Source organism: Salminus brasiliensis, chromosome 8 (genome assembly GCF_030463535.1).
Source record: "Salminus brasiliensis chromosome 8, fSalBra1.hap2, whole genome shotgun sequence".
NCBI classification, from domain to species: Eukaryota; Metazoa; Chordata; class Actinopteri; order Characiformes; family Bryconidae; genus Salminus; species Salminus brasiliensis.
In genome coordinates, this window is record NC_132885.1 from 14,547,591 (window position 1) to 14,566,482 (window position 18,892).

The 18,892-nt window shown below is 41.7% G+C and overlaps 1 protein-coding gene across 1 annotated transcript in view; it reads left to right on the forward strand.

Moving 5' to 3' along the window:
* Positions 1 to 917: 917 nt before the first annotated feature.
* Positions 918 to 18,892, forward strand: part of LOC140560973 (voltage-gated inwardly rectifying potassium channel KCNH7-like) — a 66,947-nt gene continuing 48,972 nt past the window's right edge. Inside the window, exons 1-2 of the mRNA XM_072685727.1 lie at positions 918 to 1,295; positions 2,786 to 3,016. Coding sequence (XP_072541828.1) covers positions 1,220 to 1,295; positions 2,786 to 3,016 — 307 coding nt within the window. The 5' untranslated portion in view covers positions 918 to 1,219. The remainder of the gene's footprint in view (positions 1,296 to 2,785; positions 3,017 to 18,892) is intronic.

Below are 18,892 nucleotides of genomic sequence, written 5' to 3' on the forward strand. Positions count from 1 at the left end.
TTAAGGAAAGTGTGAAATTTGTGATTTTTTATCCTAAAAGGCATAAAAGACTCGTTGTACAGTTAAGACTGCTGCTGTTTACATCTTCATGCCCCTAGTCCACTTCTCTTTCCTTTTTTTTCTGAATGAAGCAGATGGGTGTTGAGTCTCTTTGAAATACTGAGGCAGATGTTACAGTCAGACAGGCTTTTCCATTCTGCACACATTTGCATGTTTTTAAGCGCAGTAGCAGCAGCAGTAGCAGCGAGGGGGAGATTAGCTGCGTGCTGTCAGCGGGACATGTATGGATTAATGCCTACAGGAATGCCCTGGGAAGAAAAAAAACATTCACCAAATATGCATGATGTTGACTCGACCTACACAGGCATTAAAGGTTGAGGGAAATCTAGGCCTGACCGTCATGTAAGCCCGTAAACGCTGTGTGAAAAAGGGGAAAAACAGTGACGCTGCATGCTGAAGAATCAGCACCATGGACAGAGACACACGGCGCTTTTACTGTACACCAGTCGAGCCAGCACCAGCAGGGTTGCTCCTCTGACCTTACGCTGTTTCCCCTCCTACTGTACTGGGTTGGGTAAATGTGCCACAAGCTGAGCTGATGAGGCGTTCCACCGACTTGTAGGCACTACCTGGTCTGCTCAGTGACTGAGAGTGGAAAACAAAGCCACGTGTCGTGTCATGAGAGCGTGGCCTCACCTCCCCCACCTCCTCCTTCTCCTCCTCCTCCCCCTCCTCCTCCTCCTCCCCCCTCCCTCTCCTCTACGTATCACCGACGACATGTGCGCTGTGAAACCGGGCTCCACTCCTCAAGCGCGGCTGCAGTGCTGAGCGCACCGTGCTAAAAAAGCCCCCCAGAGGCAGAGGCGCGTGCTCTCCTCTCCGCCGCATGAACCTCAGTCTTCCGCTCGCTCTCAGCACGACAGGAGCTCCTCCATATCCATGGAAAGCGATGGTCCTCGGACTAAACCCAGCGCGCCTTGTCATCCGCGGTCACGGTTTGTCGTTGCGCGCCAGGAGTTCGAGCGAGCAGCCGGACTGCAGCTGTCTGCCACCGCGCCTAAATAACGCCAACAAAGGTCACTGAATAAAAAAAAAGGAGTGGAGAAGAATGATTTGTGGCCGGAGGAAGACCACCCGGCAGCCACATTAACTTTACTGGGGAGCGGAGTCGCGGGGCAAAAGCGCTCGTGGACCAGGACAAAGTGAAGATTTTCTAATCATGCCGGTGCGAAGGGGTCATGTGGCGCCACAAAACACATTTCTGGGGATAATAATACGAAAATTTGAGGGACAGAGTAAGTATGAACACGACAACACAGTGAGCGCAAATCAGGCAGTTCGGAAAGTGCTCAGTTTGGAAACGAGTGAGTGAGGGGAGGATGTTTATGCCTCGATAGTTTCGATTTATAAACGATACAAGTGTGAAAATCTGCTGAATTTGAAGTAACTGATTCACACCTGGTGAGACAGGATCAGCATCGAAGTGGAGGTTTCAGCTGAATGTGAGGAGCTTGATTAAAAAAAGGCAAATGCAGGGCAGACATACAAAAGCAGACAATGGGCATCAGCTGCTGGGAGAGAGCAGCGCTGAAACGGAGGGGCTGGGGTTCCTTCTAGTAACCTGGTAGTGTTTTTAATGTCGATCTGGAGATGCGTGTTATGGAAAAGTATAAGCAAGTGGATATTAGTTGCATTAATGACGTGGAGAAATGTTTCCTGTAGCGCGTTTAGCATCCAGTACAGCAGCAGAACAAGGAGCTCGACCGTTAATCACAAGATAAATAATACTACAGAAACTTTCTAGTTAAATGATCCAAACACGTCGGTGAGTTGCACATACAATACTGAATACGATGTGCTTCATCCACACATTTCTTGAAGAAAAAAAAAAAAGAAGTCATCTAAAAGGCTGCAGTTGTGTTGATATAGTATATTTACTAGAGGTGTTCTCTTCTACTTCCTTTAATAGCACAGGCTTCATAAACACCAAAAGAAGAATAGCATGCTCTGCTGGCCTTCATCCTACATGGTTTTGTTTGGAGGATGCACTTCTTAACATCAGTGTGTCTGTTTAAATATACAACCTTTTTAAACCTTTTTTTATGGATGTTTTTCTCATATGGTGTATTCCCATTTTGATCTATTCAGTAATAATAAGTAAAGCAGACTATGCAGACTGTATGCATGCCTTTGGGCGTTACAAATTATGTATGATTCAAGCCTTTCCAGCATTAGAATGGATCCCGAAGGCTATTTTAAGAAAATGGTACACTGCCATATAGGCGGCATGTGTATGACAGCTCTGTCATCACATTATCTCTGCGTCTGCCTTTGAAATGTTTTGACAGAATAATTACATTGCACAGTACAATTCTGAAATATTTTGAAACCCTTGAACACTAGGTTTATTATTCAGTTATTTTTGCTAATGCAGAAACTGCAATTTGATAAGCATTTGGTTTAGCATATCTTGTGGAGTCCCACAGGGTTCTATTTTAGGGCCTATTTAATTGTGACAGTAATATAGGTATAAAAGTGAAGAGGTGTGGGCTTACACACAGGGTCTAAGGGGTTAACTGCAAAGACTTAAATGCAGTAATCGTGCTAAATTCTGTGAATTCTTATCAACCTCACACATCCAGATTTGTACAAGCCATACAGAACCTGCTGCTTAGGTCTCTTGAGAAAAAACTAGTGTGTCAAGGCCAAGGCAAGCTGGAAAGAAACCAACAAAAGTACATATCTGGGCTGAAAAAGTGACCTTCGCTTTCTTTGTCCTCTGCAGATAAGAAATTCATCATAGCCAATGCGCGCGTGCAGAACTGCGCCATTATCTACTGTAACGACGGCTTCTGTGAGATGACGGGCTTCTCCCGGCCGGACATCATGCAGAGGCCCTGCACGTGTGATTTCCTGCATGGGGAGCAGACCACGCGGCACGCCATCGCCCAGGTGGCCCAGGCCCTGCTGGGCTCAGAGGAGCGCAAAGTGGAGATCACCTACCACCGCAAAGACGGTCAGTCCACCACACATTGCTCAGCTTTTAGGCTCCGGGACTCGCTATTACTCTCCTGAGAAATGTGAATCACTGCTGTGGGTTCTGAATGGAAGGCAGAGGGGAGACAGAGGAGGGTTGGGGGTGGGGTGGGGGGTTGATGTCTCACTAGTACGACCTCTTTCAGAGGTAATGTGGTATCATTACAGAGCACTTTGAATGAAATGAAAGAGCCAGAGAGAGAGAGAGAGAGAGAGAGAGAGAGAGATTGAATGTAACCTTTTTTGTATGGGTGGTCTCTTATGTCTCTGGCGAACGTTCTCATTATTTCATTCTCTCGTTCTCTCTCTTTCTCTCTCTCTTTCTCTCTCTCTTTCTGCTGCTCTGGTCCAGTCCCATATCGTCTCAATTTTGTCGGGAGCTTGCTTTCTCCTGATTTGTTCAGTGAAGCAGGCACGGCTGGAGCTCTAATGTGAGCGTCCAGGCTCCCGCCAAAAGCTCCTCAGACAAATTCAGCCTCAGTCTGTGTTGTCCTGCCAAACACAGTGGATTAAAGAAAACCCACACCCATATCTGCTTTCAGTGCTCCTCCATCAGCACACATCCCCCTCCCTCCGCTCCCTTCATAAGTGTCTACAGAGCTAACAGAGGAGCAGCATTATTGATGAGCTTTTACTTCTGTTACCAGCTACTGAAATATTGATTAAGCATTGCGTATTGTGTTCCAAATGGTCTGTACGTTATGGGTGTTGATCATACCAGCACTATAGTAGCAATGGTAACATGCTTGAAGTGTTTTGGAACATAAATGGTCATTTGAACCACTGCATTATTAAATACCTTGGTTAATTGTATTCTTATACTGTTTGTGTGTGTGTGTTTTTTTTTTTTTTTGTTTAGTTTTTTGGGTTTTTTTGGTTTGGCCTTGCAGACATCCTGACTGTTGTCGAGGTAGCTCATCGCTTTAATACTTTATGCATTAACTGCTCCCTGGGCTTGTTACTGTGCAGAGGCCTTTGGTGTTTTTATAAATTATGAGGTGCTGTGCTGAGAGAACATTTCAGAGAGCAAGAGAGAGAGAGAGGACCTCTAACAATGATCTCTGGCTGAAGAATAAAACAGACATTGCATAACACTGGAGGTGTAATCACTGGCTTTGGCAGGTAGAGCAGCTCTCCGCTGAACACTGCAATTTAACAGCACCTGGAGAAGAGAGGAGGAAGGAGAATTACACTGCAATTCAGCAGCTATCTCCCCTCGTTATGGATTTTAATAAGCAGCACTTTTGCCTTCACACATGTACAAAAAAAGTGTAAGAGAAAGGAGATTGTGCTTCATTAGACTGCCATTACTGCCACTATTAAGGAGTCACACTAAACCGAGAATGCAACAACATTCGATGCGGGCTAACAAGACATCAGCGGCGTATTCGAGAGTAATCTGGTTGAATTGAAAATGCATTACTGCTGGACAGCGTGCAGAGGCTATTCATAAGAAAGATATGAATTATGAATAAAGACGTTCCGTAATTCGATTTCGGGCTGAGGCGCTTCAATGAAGACGGACAGGTCTGTTGGAGGCAAATTTGTGCAATATGCTTGTGGCGGGAGTTCTCCAGTTGGACAGATGGAACCACGAGAGACTTTGTGCTTTAACCACGCCACACATGTAAGCCTTGGGAGCTGTCTGTGGCCACTAAGTGTTCTGAAGAGCAGCTTAGCACTTAAATGCAGGGCAAACTCTCTTGTGTGAATCATTAGGCTGTTTCCTAGTGCTTTCTCAGTCAATAGACATACAACATGTAGTGAGTAATGGAGTAAAGTCATGGCCATTTTTACACCTGAAAGTCTGGACCAAGGTCTGAACCGAGGTTTATGTTTGTGTTACTTTGTAAACATTTGATCCGGTTTGTTTTGGTTCACATTACAATTTAAGGAGAGCACTAAAGTACTTGCATGACATACCTACCTGCTGTAATCATCGCCTACGTGGGTTGCATATCCCTATACTTCACATTAATTGGTTTGTAGAAGGGTGTGTGTCTCATGTCTGTCTGTGTCATGTCTGTTAATTAGGCATGTAGCCTTTCCTGGAAAAAAAGTTGAACATGAACAGATTCACTTTGTTGCCACTTCACTGCTAATATAATCCCATCCTGTTAAATCCTCTATTTTACCCTCTCATAAAAAAATCGTGTATACAGTTATGTCCTTTTAAACATTTACTTTCCAGGTTGACTTTTTACTTATTCAACGGGATTGTTCAATGGGATTGTTCAATTAGCAATAATTAGCAATACTAACTAGAGTATGTAATATGCAATATAGATACAAGTGTCAGAATTGAGTATAATATCCATATCCATTATGCACACTCAGAACTGGCTGGTTTTTATGCATGTTTCAATGGCCACTATTGTCCCATAATACATTGCAAAAGCAGAAAGGTAGGAGTTACTCATGTGTGGAAAAATAGAAAGAAATATTGGTTAATGATGCTAATGCAGTGGTGACTGTGACAGGAGATGTTGGCATAGCAATGCTTCATCACTTCTAGGAGTGTGAATCTGGAGGACATTTCAGACATCACGATTCAATTATGATTCTGAGGGCTGCGATGCAATTGTAAAATTATTATGACCGTATTTCATAACTCTACTTGGTATGTTTAGAACAAAGTATGTGTAATCATTCATTAAGAATTTATGTTCAATATCTTTTAATAATAAAACAAATGGAAGCAATATTGTGAGTCAACTGGAAGGGTCTTCAGTGGGGCTGCTGTGGCTACCCTCCCCAGTAGCCTTGACACACTGGGCAATTTGAACACTCCTTGAAAGGCCATGTTTCATGTGTGGGCATATAATTTTCACATGTAGGAATTTACCCAGTAAGTAGAAACGAAAACTAAATATTTCTTAATGATCTGCTGTTCCTCTGCTACACTCTTTACTGGCTCAGCCATATCTGCACCCATGTAGCTCTCATTCACTGTTCATGTTTATGGAGCACATGAGACACTGCCAGTAGATCAGTAATAAAATGCCCAGTTATGGTGACAAAATGTTGTGGCAGTGGTTGTCCACACACCACAGTCATTCCCTAGTGACTCTGGTTTCGGTCTGGTGTGGAGTGTAGAGATCGTTGTGTCAGAGAGAGGACCCTGTATCTGAATGTGCACGTAGTGCAAAAGCCCTGGTTCTCAAAGACTAAATACGGACGCAAATCCTTAGCAATAAAACTTGTTTGTAATTTGCTTCCCCCTTTCTATGTTGGGTGGACGCTTTGACATCATTTGCTTGATGGCTCTCTGGTTGGCAGCAACGAATAACATGCTGAACTCTGATTTGCTCTCGGATAGAAGCCAAAGCCCTTCCATACTCTAGCTTTTAATGCTGAGGGTACCGGTCGCATTTCTTGCTCACAGACACTGTCCGGTGCTGCACTTTCACACTTCTCAGTTCCATTTTTAGCATTTCGTCAAAATTATTGTTAGCAATTATTATTTAGAATTTTTTTTTGGCATGACATTTGTGAATCATTTTAGAATTGTCCAGGTCAGCATCGAGATGCATCTAAGAATCGACCTTCCCTCCTAATTACTTCTTTTTAGGATTTCCTGTACTAACCTGCCAAGATTAGTATATAATCTATACCTTGTAGTAAAATAGTGTTTAGTACACAATTGGAGCACAGCACCTATAATTGGTCCGAAAGTACAAACCTGCTTTTTGGTTCAGACCAAACTGAAAACTCTGAAAAGGTTGGACCAAACAAGGTAGGTGTGAAAGCACCCATAGTCATGGGAAGTGGATGCAGATGAATTGTTTTGCAGAGAGAAGTTTCAGAGGTGAATTTCTCCCTTACTCTTTACCTCTCTTTCTCTCACACTCTGTCTATCTGAGCTGCTGATCACCTGAGGCTGAACACTATTTTAATGAGGATACAAATAGCTTACTGCAAATCGATTTACAATCCCCGTGTCACTGCGAGAATAAATCAATGGGTAACTGCAGGCTTCTTGTCTGTTGCCATAAAGCCCTTCGCACACTCCAGCGCTAAGCCAGGCTCATACTCGCAGCTTTTCCGGACCCATCCCGCCATGCTGTTCACACTAGCAGGCTGCCATGACCCTGCAATGAGAGAGGGGAGGGTGCATTTGTTTAACTGTCCCAGGGCAGCCACGGGGAGGAAGATGTTTGTGTATAATTGGCTCCAGTGACAGACTGGCACTGTACAGCATATGGAGGTGTCAGCTCCTGAGCTGTTTTAATTGACTCATTATACCTGCAGGCCCTGACACCACTCCTCATGAGCTCAAAACGCATTTCAGCACTCACGCGAGGAGGATGAATCTTTTTTTTTTTTTTTTTCGTCATTCCTTCACAGAACTTCTCTGTTGTGCAATTTCATTTACGCTAGGCCTCGCGCACTGTTCTACAGACGCCCTTATAAAACCTCTCAGATGGTGCGGGATTCATAGAGACACACTCAGATTTCCACTTATTCTCTTTTTTTGTCTTTCAATTGATGTTTTTTGTCTTGGATGAATGTCGTTCTGCAGCACCCAGCAAGCCTGTCCAGGCCGTGATGAGAGAGAGGAGACAGACGCTGCTGCAGCTCACGCTGAAGTCACACTGAATTAAAGCCATCCTGCGAAGCCCCATGCAGATGTGACTCGCTGTCATTCACCAGCCCTGTAAAGCCCAGGCAGACAAATGCTTCCCACTGCTGTTCTGCCAGGCCTAGACCAGTATACATGCCTGCAAACAACCGGACTGCTTTTTTTATAGTCTGCTGCCACAAATGAAATGCAGGCCTGTTTGTAGTTGGTAACCAAAAAAATGAAGAATAGGGCCTGTGATCAGGAGATGAATTACAGGTCTGTTTTGAGGATTTGCCAGGGCCAGAGACGAAAGAGAAGAAAGTAAAGAAAATACAGCCAGGACCGATAGATTGTGGTAGAGATGTAAGGGAGGGACAGAAGGAAAAGGATGAGAAAGGATGATTTTCTTGAGCATAATGAGCTCATTTATCCTGCCTAATACACTGAATTCTCACACTGACAAAGGAAAAGAACCCATAGTGTGAGAGGAACCAGGTGGGAGTGCACTAATCAATCCAGCCCCTCAGATGTTCTGCTGGATAAACTCTAGTGCACTGGCATGATGACATGCAAACAATCACCCTGTTCTTTAATGCTTAGGACCTCACAGGACCACCACAGACCAGGTGTTATTTGGGTGCTCGTCATTCTCAGCACTGCAATGACCCTAACATGGTGGTGACGTGTGTTATGCAGTTCTGCTAGGATTTTTAAACACAGTGTCTACTCACTGTCCACTCTATTAGACACTCGCACCTAGTTGGTTCACCTTGTAGATATAAAGTCAGAGACAGAAGCTGACATTTTGCTACACAGTTTGACAGTTTTATCAGTGGTCATGTGATGCTGCCCACAGGACGCTGTTGGCTGGATATTTCTGGGTGGTCCACTATTATCACTCCAGCAGTGACGCTGAGGTGTTTGAAACTCCATCAGCACTGCTGTGTGCGATCTACTCGATCATCATGTCAGTGTCAGTGCTGTGCTGGGAATGACCCACCACCCAAATAATACCTGCTCTGTGGTGGTCTTGTGAGGTCCTGACCATTGGGGAACAGGACAAAAGGAGGCTAGCAAAGTATACAGAGAAACAGATGGACTACAGTCTGTTATTATAGAACTACAAAGTGCTCCTTTAAGATATGTGGAGCTGATATAATGAGATTACACATATTTGTTTCATTTTCCAGCTGTACTGAAATACAATTTATGAGACTATTTATTGATTTATTCATTTACTTTCCACAAAAGGTCATTATGCCCAAGCCCAAGTGTGATCGTAAAGGTGTGCGGCACCGGCCTCATCCACTCAATTTCAAACTCTGGCTGCTTACCTTCATCCACTGTCACATGCACGTTAACCAGATGACCTCTTATGTTTACCTGCAGCCATCTGTCACTTACTGATCATTTTGATATGATTTTATTTTAGCATGACTAATTCATGTCCTCTGAACCTTTCATAGTTAATGAGTTAACTGTGTACATTTGTCTATCTTGCAGGTGGTGTAATACTGCTTTGTAGCATTATGTGTCTTTCAAAATGGGAACCTGACACCCAGTCTTGTGTGCATGTGTGTATCTGTGCGTTTGCGTGAGCTAACGGGATAATGGGCTAGTTACAGGCATGCCGCTGTGAGGAGATGCTGATAGATATAAGGCATGTGGTGAGCGAGGGTGCAGGGTTTCGCTCCCCCAGTTCCCTGGTGCAATGCTCTACTCTCCACCACGGCTGACTGCTGCTGAGACAGCTGAAGGGGGACTTTTGGGGTAGGGGAGGTCTACAGGTTCAGTAGAGTAGGTGTGCTTCGTGAGAGCCGGACGGTTGCTTCTGAAAAGACAGCATGAATTATTAATGCAGAGCAGCCGCTTTGGTTACTTCTGTGGCTGTTGTGAAACAATGCAGTGTTTGGCTTGATCAGCATCTAGCCATGTTTGGGAGGGAAGTCCGACTAGAAAACTAATGAGGAAAGTGTGCGAATTAAAGCCACGTTTTGAGATCAGATGATCTGTCTGCAAGGACTCTCCTGTTTACTGTGGACTAACCTTCAAAGTTGATTACAAACACAGACTGTCATTACAAAGATACTACAAAATATGCTTGTATCTGTTGTTAACTGCAAGTTCTTTATCTGTAATTAAGTTAATACATTTTTTGACTTATGATATGTTTGTCTGCGTCGATTACACAAATTTTCTTTTGTTACTGATTTGGTGGTCATTCATTTGTAGATAGCTGTTGGATATTGGTGGTCTGTAGGTGGTATGGTAAAATGGAAACTGACTGTTACAAATTACGTCGGCATATATGTCAAAAAACAAAACAAAACTTCTGTACAGAGCATTACTTAATTAGATACGAAAATGTGTGGAGTTGTCCAACATGTATGAATGTACAGGGCGGTTAAGAAACTACACCATGATTATCTCTCAGACTTTGAGTGCTGGGAATGACATTAGCTGTAGCTTTTGTTCTGCTTTCCAATGGTCGAGATCAGTAACTCTGTTACTCTTCCTCATTTAGGGTGCTGAAAATGACTTGAGTTATCTTTAGTTTTATCAACGTCTGGAGATTTTAATTATGGTTATAATAATAATAATAATAATAATAATAATTATTATTATTATTATTATTATTATTTATCTATCTAATACTAATGATATTTCATGTTTGTGTAATTTTCTGTTTATGTCAAGGGGTTTGAATTGCTGCTATGTATGGAAGGTGCTATACAAATAGTGAGTTGTAAGCACTTTTGATGGTGGACAGAGGTTGGCATGGGTACTTTGATTGGTTTGCTACTAAGTACAAGCAACTGCAGGAGATTAGCTGAAGAAATAATAGAGTTACATTATGTACAATAGAACCTACCTGGAGTAATCTTACTGAGTAATTGTGGCAACTGACCCATCACATCCACACTTGTAGTTGGTTTGACTCAGATGGGATATGGGTATTCTGCATTCTTGGGCATACGAACCCCGTTATCCGCTTGTGCTTTCTTCCTCCCCAGGCAACTGTCAATTTGTACTCAACACTAATAACAAGGAGCACCCGACAAGCTTTGCTGCATCAGAGATGCTACAACCCAGTCATCTGCCAATAACGATTTGCCCCTTGTCACTCAGGTCTTGACACCTGCCTATTTCTCCCACATACAACACATCACCTATATGACACCAACTGTTCAGATACAGTCTAACATTTACAGTCCAGACCTTGTAATAAGGTAATCAACATTATTTGCTTCATCCATCAACATTTTGGCTCATGATAGTTTTAGATGTTGATGTTAGGTTAGTAGTGTGTAGCTGGTTAATATTTGGTGTGTAATTTGTAAGCAGACAATGTTTAGATAGCAGTCAGCAAATGATCATGTTTGGTGAAGAGATGGTAATGACTGCACCTTCCCCACATATTCTTTGGGTCTGTAAAACTAATTTGAAAAAAATGCTGTGTGCATTGCTGTTAAAAAAAAAACAAAAAACAAAAAAAAAACATATGACATCTGTAAAACAAAACAGCATGGGAATGAAATTTCAGCACGGCTGGATACTTTTTGCTTCTCGAGTTGAGATTCATTTCATACGTTTCTCTTGATCAGCAGTTGTAATGAAGCCTTCAAACGCTGGACTGAGTGGCAGATGGGCAAAGTGATAGCTCATCAAGGGCATATGCCTGTCCAGAGCATCACTATACCACTGCATATGAAACAGTGCTGGTCAGCTCAGGGAGGACCTCTTGAAAGCCTTCCAGAGGCATCCTGGCCATCTGTTCCACCAGTTCTGCCAGGGCTAACCCCCATCCCTCTCTCTTTCTTTTACTCTCGCTGATTTCAGTGGACTCAAACCAGCAGTCAATGGGCCTCTAATCTGGCTCACATGCTGTTGTGAATCTTGTGCAGGAGCTTGAAACAGTGACAACTGGAATGTCTTCTTCTCAAAACACAATGTATCATCACTCACAGTAGAAAATAACTTGCAGTAGAAACCACTAATCAAGATTTGGCACAATGAACTTGCCCTGCTGTCTGCATATTAAACAGTGGGCATAGTGGAGCACTGCCACTAGTCACTCAGTAGTCCATGCAATGACTTCAAGCGACACTGATTAAAAATGAAAGTAGGCCGCAGCGTCTGGCTTGCAGCAAGCCCAGTAAGACTGGAGAGAGCCACATGGCCATCAGACCGCAAACAAAGGGTTAGTCCCTCTCCTTTCTCCCCTGCATCACTAAGCTCTGATTGGTCCATTCCCTGAATGGTTGTGCATTAGCTCCAGCAAAACAACCCTGCAACGCTAACCCTGTCAAAATGGATCAGAGAGACATGCAGGGGCACAGAGACGACTCTCATGTCTCCCAGGATCCTGCTGAGGGTTCCTCCACCAGCTTACATTCGTATGATAGTCAAGCATAATGAAGATATACTTAATTAGAGAGTGCATTCATTTTGGTGGTTTTACCATCTGTAGCGAGGTGGGAGGGTTACCTGACCATATGGTGTTCTTGTGGTCTGTGTTTGTCATTTGACAGTATTGTTTACCATTGAGCTCATAAGACGTGATCTCTTTCTGTTCTATTAGGTTCTGTTCCTTAACTATTGTGATCCATTACTGGGAACAGTCAGCTGGTTGAGACATTTTAAAATTAGCTGACCAGGGCTTTGTAGAAGGGGGAATCAATCTCGATGTCCTGCATGCAGTCCAGCCTTTGTGAACCACACAACATTTGCTTTGCATTATGATGCTGGTGCATTATCCCCACAGTGTAAAGAAACTGCTTTAAAATGACCATCTGTTGGAGATTAAGTTTAGTGTACACTTCAATCAGAGTCCCCTCGTTAAATCCATTCATTCAGAACATTCAGCTGCCGCGAACAAAGCCGACATACACAGTCTTCTATGTCATTATGTCTCTTTGCTGATGCGACATTGAAGCTCCCGCCTTTGAATTGAATCACACATAAGAGAGTAGCCGTGAAGCATATAGTAGCTGCAACCTTTTGCCTGAGTCATTACACTCTGATGGATTCTCAGCTGACTGATATGGCTTTGCTTGGTGGAGAGTCAAATGGAGACTCATCCGTCAGCTTCGTAATGACTTAACGCAGCCTTTCCTGAAGGCACGGCTACAATGGTGCTATTTTTAGCACTAATGCCTTCAAACGCCTGTAACTCTCACAGCAACTGAAACGCAGTCTTTCCTCCCTGGGGATGCAGAAAATCAATCCCTAACATTTGAAGCAAATGGGGGAGGTTCTTTCCGAATATTGGACCGCATTACAGGAGATCCATAAAGATCTGAACATTTCTGAAGTGCCATTTGAATGCTCCTTTTTAACGAACGCTGTGTAATTATCTTGTGTTCTGAGGAAATGGCTTTGGCACCATATAATGATCTGATTTGTGCTGCTGTAGATCTGTGCTTAAGACAGCACGGGTTTTGGGAACATAACACGTTTTAATGCACTGTCCAGAATCTATTTTAACACCCTTGACAGTAATGAAACAGATTGAACTGTTATTGAAGACGACATGTCCGCACTTGCCCTGCTCTGCTATCTTGGATCACATTTAAAATCCAGCTGCATTATTGAATATAAGAAGTCAGTTTCATCCTCACATACTGTATATGGCATGTGATGCGTTTCAGTATCACACTGTTTTAGTAAATGATGCTGTGTGAATTTTGTTTAGATGAAATCTGATGATCTCTGATGCCTCCATAAAGATCCACTCTTCAGTGCACTTGCAGTGTGTCCGTATTGACCATAAGCACAGCTTTGGTCATAATCTGGTGATGCAAACTGCATCTGTAAACAACTGTTTTCATTGGATTCCTGAGTTGATTTGTAAATCACATTTGCATTTGGGACCAAGTATACTGTTCTTCTCCTGTTCCTGTTCCCATCCTTTCTTTGACTTCTGGTTTTTACCAGGTTTCTTGATCACAGAAAGAACTCATTCAACAATGTTGCTCAGCTGAACTTGACATGCTGCCATAGTGGACACACAGTGATCATATTTACACCCTGTATAGTGCAGTAAATATCAAATAAGAAACCATTATGGGCTCAGACGGTTGTTGGGCATAAGCTGTATAGTGTTCCAATGCATTTAACAATTCATGATGCTTTGATAAGCTGGAAACGGAGATGTTACTCTCAGCCAAGAGTGATCTGAGCAGGAAATGCTAAACATGTCATTATGTCTTCTCAGCTGGATTTTGGCTGCTACTTATGAGTCTGCATCTGTTCTGTCACAGCAGCATTATTTCTCTATTCTCGTCACAGACTCTGTGTAAAGTTTCAGTAAGGACGGGAACTCAAATAGCCCAAGCTGTAAACACCTCTTTTTAAAAAGTTCCTCAGCGAGGGCCAGACTGAGCTTCTTGGCTGTTATGGTTTAATTATTGATGATGGAAATAGGAATCTAATTAAATTTCCATCATCATGAAAGGACAACAGATCAGTGGCCAAGTACAGTATATGCAGCACAAGCTGCAATGATGAGCCAACAGCGTACAGTAATTAGTCTGAGGATCCCTCACCTCATATCTCTAGTTCAACAAGGGACTAATTCAGTCTGTTCCTAATATAGATTTTTTTTTGCCTGTATGTGAATAATTATGTAGCTTTACACTAGTTTATTGACCAGACCCGAGCATGTGTCTGATTCAGCTCATCTAACTAATTATAAAGCCTTTGGTGGGCTGAATCAGGTATTTTACGTAAGGGAAATGTTTGGTTGTGTGATGGACTAGCCCCCCAGTACAGAGAGAGAAGGAGGCTGCAGAAAGAAATTTCAGAATGGAAGAGAAAGACAGGTTATGCTCCCATTGAAGTATTTTAGGATGAGAATGAAAAGACAGTCTAGGCTCTCAGTTGCTTACTGACCCCAAAGCAGCTTTTAAAAGAGAGAGAAGGTCTTTTGACAGGCGAGAGCTTGCTCTGAAGGGAAAGGCTTTTCCTTCAGAGTGATGTACACAATGCTAAACGGCCCAGGAGGGCAGGTGTAGTCGAGTGGAAAAATGAGAGTCGATAAGATTTGCATCCCCCTGCAGCCTAGGCCGTTTGACATTCCATCAGGCCCAGGTAGAGAGGAGGGCAGCTGAAAAACGTAATACACTATGTGTATTTGTGTGTGTGTGTGTGTGTGTGTGTGTGTCTGTGCTTGCATGTTTGTTTGTCCTGAAAACCAGAGGAAATGTGTAGGAAAACCAGAGGAATACATGGACTAACTTATCCTTAAGAAGTGTTTAGAGTATTTAGGCATGCATATTTGTACCGAACCAGCACAGTATGGGGTCACGGATTGGTGCATGCAGACGCACAGAGAACACACACAGTATGTGCTATTAGGGTGAAGACGGTAATTTTTTGTATTTTGAGTACACATGCCACTCAAATAGCTTAAGCTGTAAGCCGTTGAAGTTGCAAGGTATTGTGGTAAATGTAGTGGTTCAGGAGTATTGCTCTGGTAACTTTAGTCTTGTCTGCCACATCTTGTCACCAAAGTAGGACGTAGTTTGCAAAGAACTGTACTGACTTTTTCAGCCTCCTTTTTAACAATATAGTGCTGTGTGGGCTTTTCCTGTTGCTGCCACGCGTAGAGGAGAGTGAGACGTCTTTAATCTCTCTATTCTTTTTCTCTCACCGTTCTCGTGTATGGATTTTAAATGACTGTTGAAATGAAGTTCAAATTTCTGGACTGTATATCTCATTTCAGCTCATGAGATCATGGTGGATTGAATGTGGAGGATGTGTCAGCATTTGTGTGTGTATGTGAGAAAACACATTAAACATTACTAGTTAATATATGTATGTATTCATTACCTCAGGGGGACTATATGGCGCTTGCATGAAACGAAATTAAGGTTAGTCTCGTTTTTTTTTTGTTTTCTTTTTTCCTGGTGTACTGAACTCATGCTGAACTTGTGAAGAACCACTAGGTTTAAACTGCAGTGTGAACTGAACCCTGACTTTTGTGTTCTGTTACACCCCTAATAATTACAGATCTGTCATTTGAAAATCACTAATAGTGGAATTATTTACAACTCTGCACATTATCAAGCAAATTATTGAGGATTTACTAAACTCATTTTATTAGCATGTAATATTAGCCTTTTTTTCTTAGTTTTAGATCAGATCAATGTCAGATGGCCTTTGAAGCTTCTTGCTGACAATTGACCTTAGGGTTCAATTAATCCCTAATATTTAAAGATATGTTCCATTCTAAAGTTTTAGTAATCACTAAAAAGGTCAGTTTCTGAATACCCTAAAATAATGATCTTTCGGATTATGTAAAGATAGTCGAAGATAGATAAATGAAGATAGAAAGTTTTGGCCCAACAGCAATGATCTACTATGCAATATGCGACATAAGACACTCAGTGTGTGTGCGTGCATATGTGTGTGAACGAGATTGTTAAGGAGATGTGTGTAAGGAACACTTTAGACCCAGGATTTACCTTGTCTCGGCTGACGCATTCTGTGAAATGTGATTCGGGTTAAAGTAAGTGCAGTCTTGAGAGGTTAGTTGAGGATGACGTACATACCAGCTCGCAGTAACACATTACATCCCTGCCACTCAATAGGCTTTCTGGTCTCAAGCCTTTAGCTTGATTGTTAACATGTAAGGTTTCCAATTAAAGAGATGAAGATTAGCTCACTTTTAAATTGACACTAATGGGTCAACAGAGACTATAGTCTCAAGCATCTATTAACCCCACTGAGATAGTGTAGGGGGGTAAGTGTTAACTGCAGTGGTGTGGAAGAGGAAGGTCGTATTGAGTAATTTAACAAGGTCACTCAGTCTGAAATTTCAACTATGAAAGGAAGATTTCTAGTTGAATTTCATGGTTTCATTGAACTGTAGATTTAACTGTCCCTCTTAAAAAAGCTCAAGGTTGAGTTACTTAGCTGTAACAAACTGTATGAAGCAGTGTTTCTTGTTGTGATCTGTGGAATTCATTCTGCCAGTGTGACAAAGCCTTACAGAACAGGAATTACCCAGTGTTTTGACAATGTTCTCAGTCAGTGACTGTGTTTGTGAGTCTAATTACGGCAGGAATTTAAGCTATGCAAATTTCTGTTCTGAGCTGTACAAAATAAAGTAAGTCTCATTTCACTATACCAGGGAATCATGTGATTTACATGTGTAGATGTACAGCTACAGTAGATTTGTTTGTAAATGTCAAAAGCATGTTAAATTCAGTTTACCTTCAGCTGACTTTGGTAAAGACCATAGCGGAAATGAATCAAGTCTCTTCTGTGTAATTAAAAAAGAAAAAGGCAGACAGAGCCAGGAAGATAAATGTTTTAGTTGCATCAAAGCATTTTTTGAGGTCGTCATTCAGCATGAATTAATAATCATTAACGGCTTTTGAGAATTTGTTGACTTTCTAATTTCTTTGTTGTGTTGAGCTACAGAAGAATACCTTAATAAAAACAAATCAGCAATGCATTTATGAGAAAAAAGAAAGCAATAAAAAAAAAGTAAGAAAGACACACGGATAAACAGCTGAACCTTACTTAAAGGAATGTTGTGCTGAACTGTAATGGTGGTTGTTGTAGTGTAATGGACAACACTGCCTTCCCCATGGTAGAATAATGTCTGAGTCACCAGCTGGGACTCTTAACGCTACATTAGTTTACCTGTGTAGGCCTGCATGTAAGTCATCCTAGATTCAAGCTTCAGCCGAGTGTCACAAATGTAATACAATGTAAGACGACATCTACAGAAATTATTTATTAAACCTTAATGAAAATCTAACATTAACAGCAGCATTGATGAGATACTAAACAGCGAGAATATGTATGTGTGTGTTTCAGTGTATATTTGTGAACTGGAAAAAGAGCATTTTTGTAGTACATGACAGGACAGTCACTGAATTTTACTTTTAGCTCCAGCTATGTGGCCAGTCTTCTAATTACAGTAGGAACAAGACAAAAATCATCAGAAATATTTCTCATTTTGATTGATTGTTGATTTTAGATAGTTGTCAAAGTTGAAAAAGTCAACAATATGCTATGCAGAATTGTTCTATGCTATATAGAGCCATTCATTACAAGATTTCTAAAGAATTATCTGTAAAAGGTTTCCTTGTATTTGAAGAACCATTTAGACGGGCAAGGACTGTTTGTAATAAGAGTATATAAAAACCTTGTCTTTATTAAAGAACCCATGAAGAACCCAACTTTTTAGGGGTGTAGATAAATAATAGTCATGTTATCTTACAAAGAGAATTATTAGATATATTGACTATTTTTAATAAGGATTTTCTCTTGCCAACATGTATACTGCTACCCAATGCCACAGTGTTCTCTAGCTCCAATTCACACATACACTTATGGACTCTGACATGCATTAAGCGAAGCGCAAAAGTGAAGATGGTCCAAGATTTAGTGGAAAAAGGTGCCTTTCAGCATGGTACAGGATGGTGGAAGTTTCATGCTAACCTCTTCAGTGAACTATTCTTTCTCCATCTGCTCCAGTGCTCAGTGGGTCTTCAACCGTAGATCAGCAGGCCAGATAGCTGCAGGAGACCCTTGCATGCTGCTGCTTTTCTTTTAGCCATGATTCAGGCTGATGATACAGTGATTGCTGGGATGATCAATTAGAATTGACAAATATAATTTAATATTGACAATATAATTTAAAAGCAGATATAATTTGACATTTTTCTGCAAAACAATTAATAGCATTTAATACAACCTGATTTGCCATAGATGGAGAAGATGGAGAAGTGGCAGACAGCTTTTGTGGCTCAGATCGATTATTACTAACAAAGGATTCAGTACCTAAAAACATGACACAGGTATTGTCAGAACAGAAGTAAATGAGCTTGAAATGATCTTTAAATGTAATTTGTTTGTACAAGGCCAGGTGTTGGTCTTTTCTGCGGTTTACTTTATAGAAGTGAAATCTGGACAATAAAAAGTGAGATAGGAGAAATATAGATGTTTTTGAATTTTGGTGTTGCTGTGGATTCTTGAACACACCATGGAAACCAAAGAAAACTAACCAATGGCTCCTTGAGTAAGCCTGAACTCTCAAACTCTTAAACTCTCAAACTCAAAACCAAAATAACCACACTACACACAATTTACTGGGCTACATTCTAGAGAACACCTTCCCATATATTTGACAGGAGTCAGAATCAACTTATAGACACTGTAGAATAATGTTACGTGATGGCAGTAAGCAAGCTAATATGATAAATATCAAAATAGAGATGCATTGAAATTGTCTAGGTTATAATGTTGTGCACTTTCCAAGACATGTTTATCCAA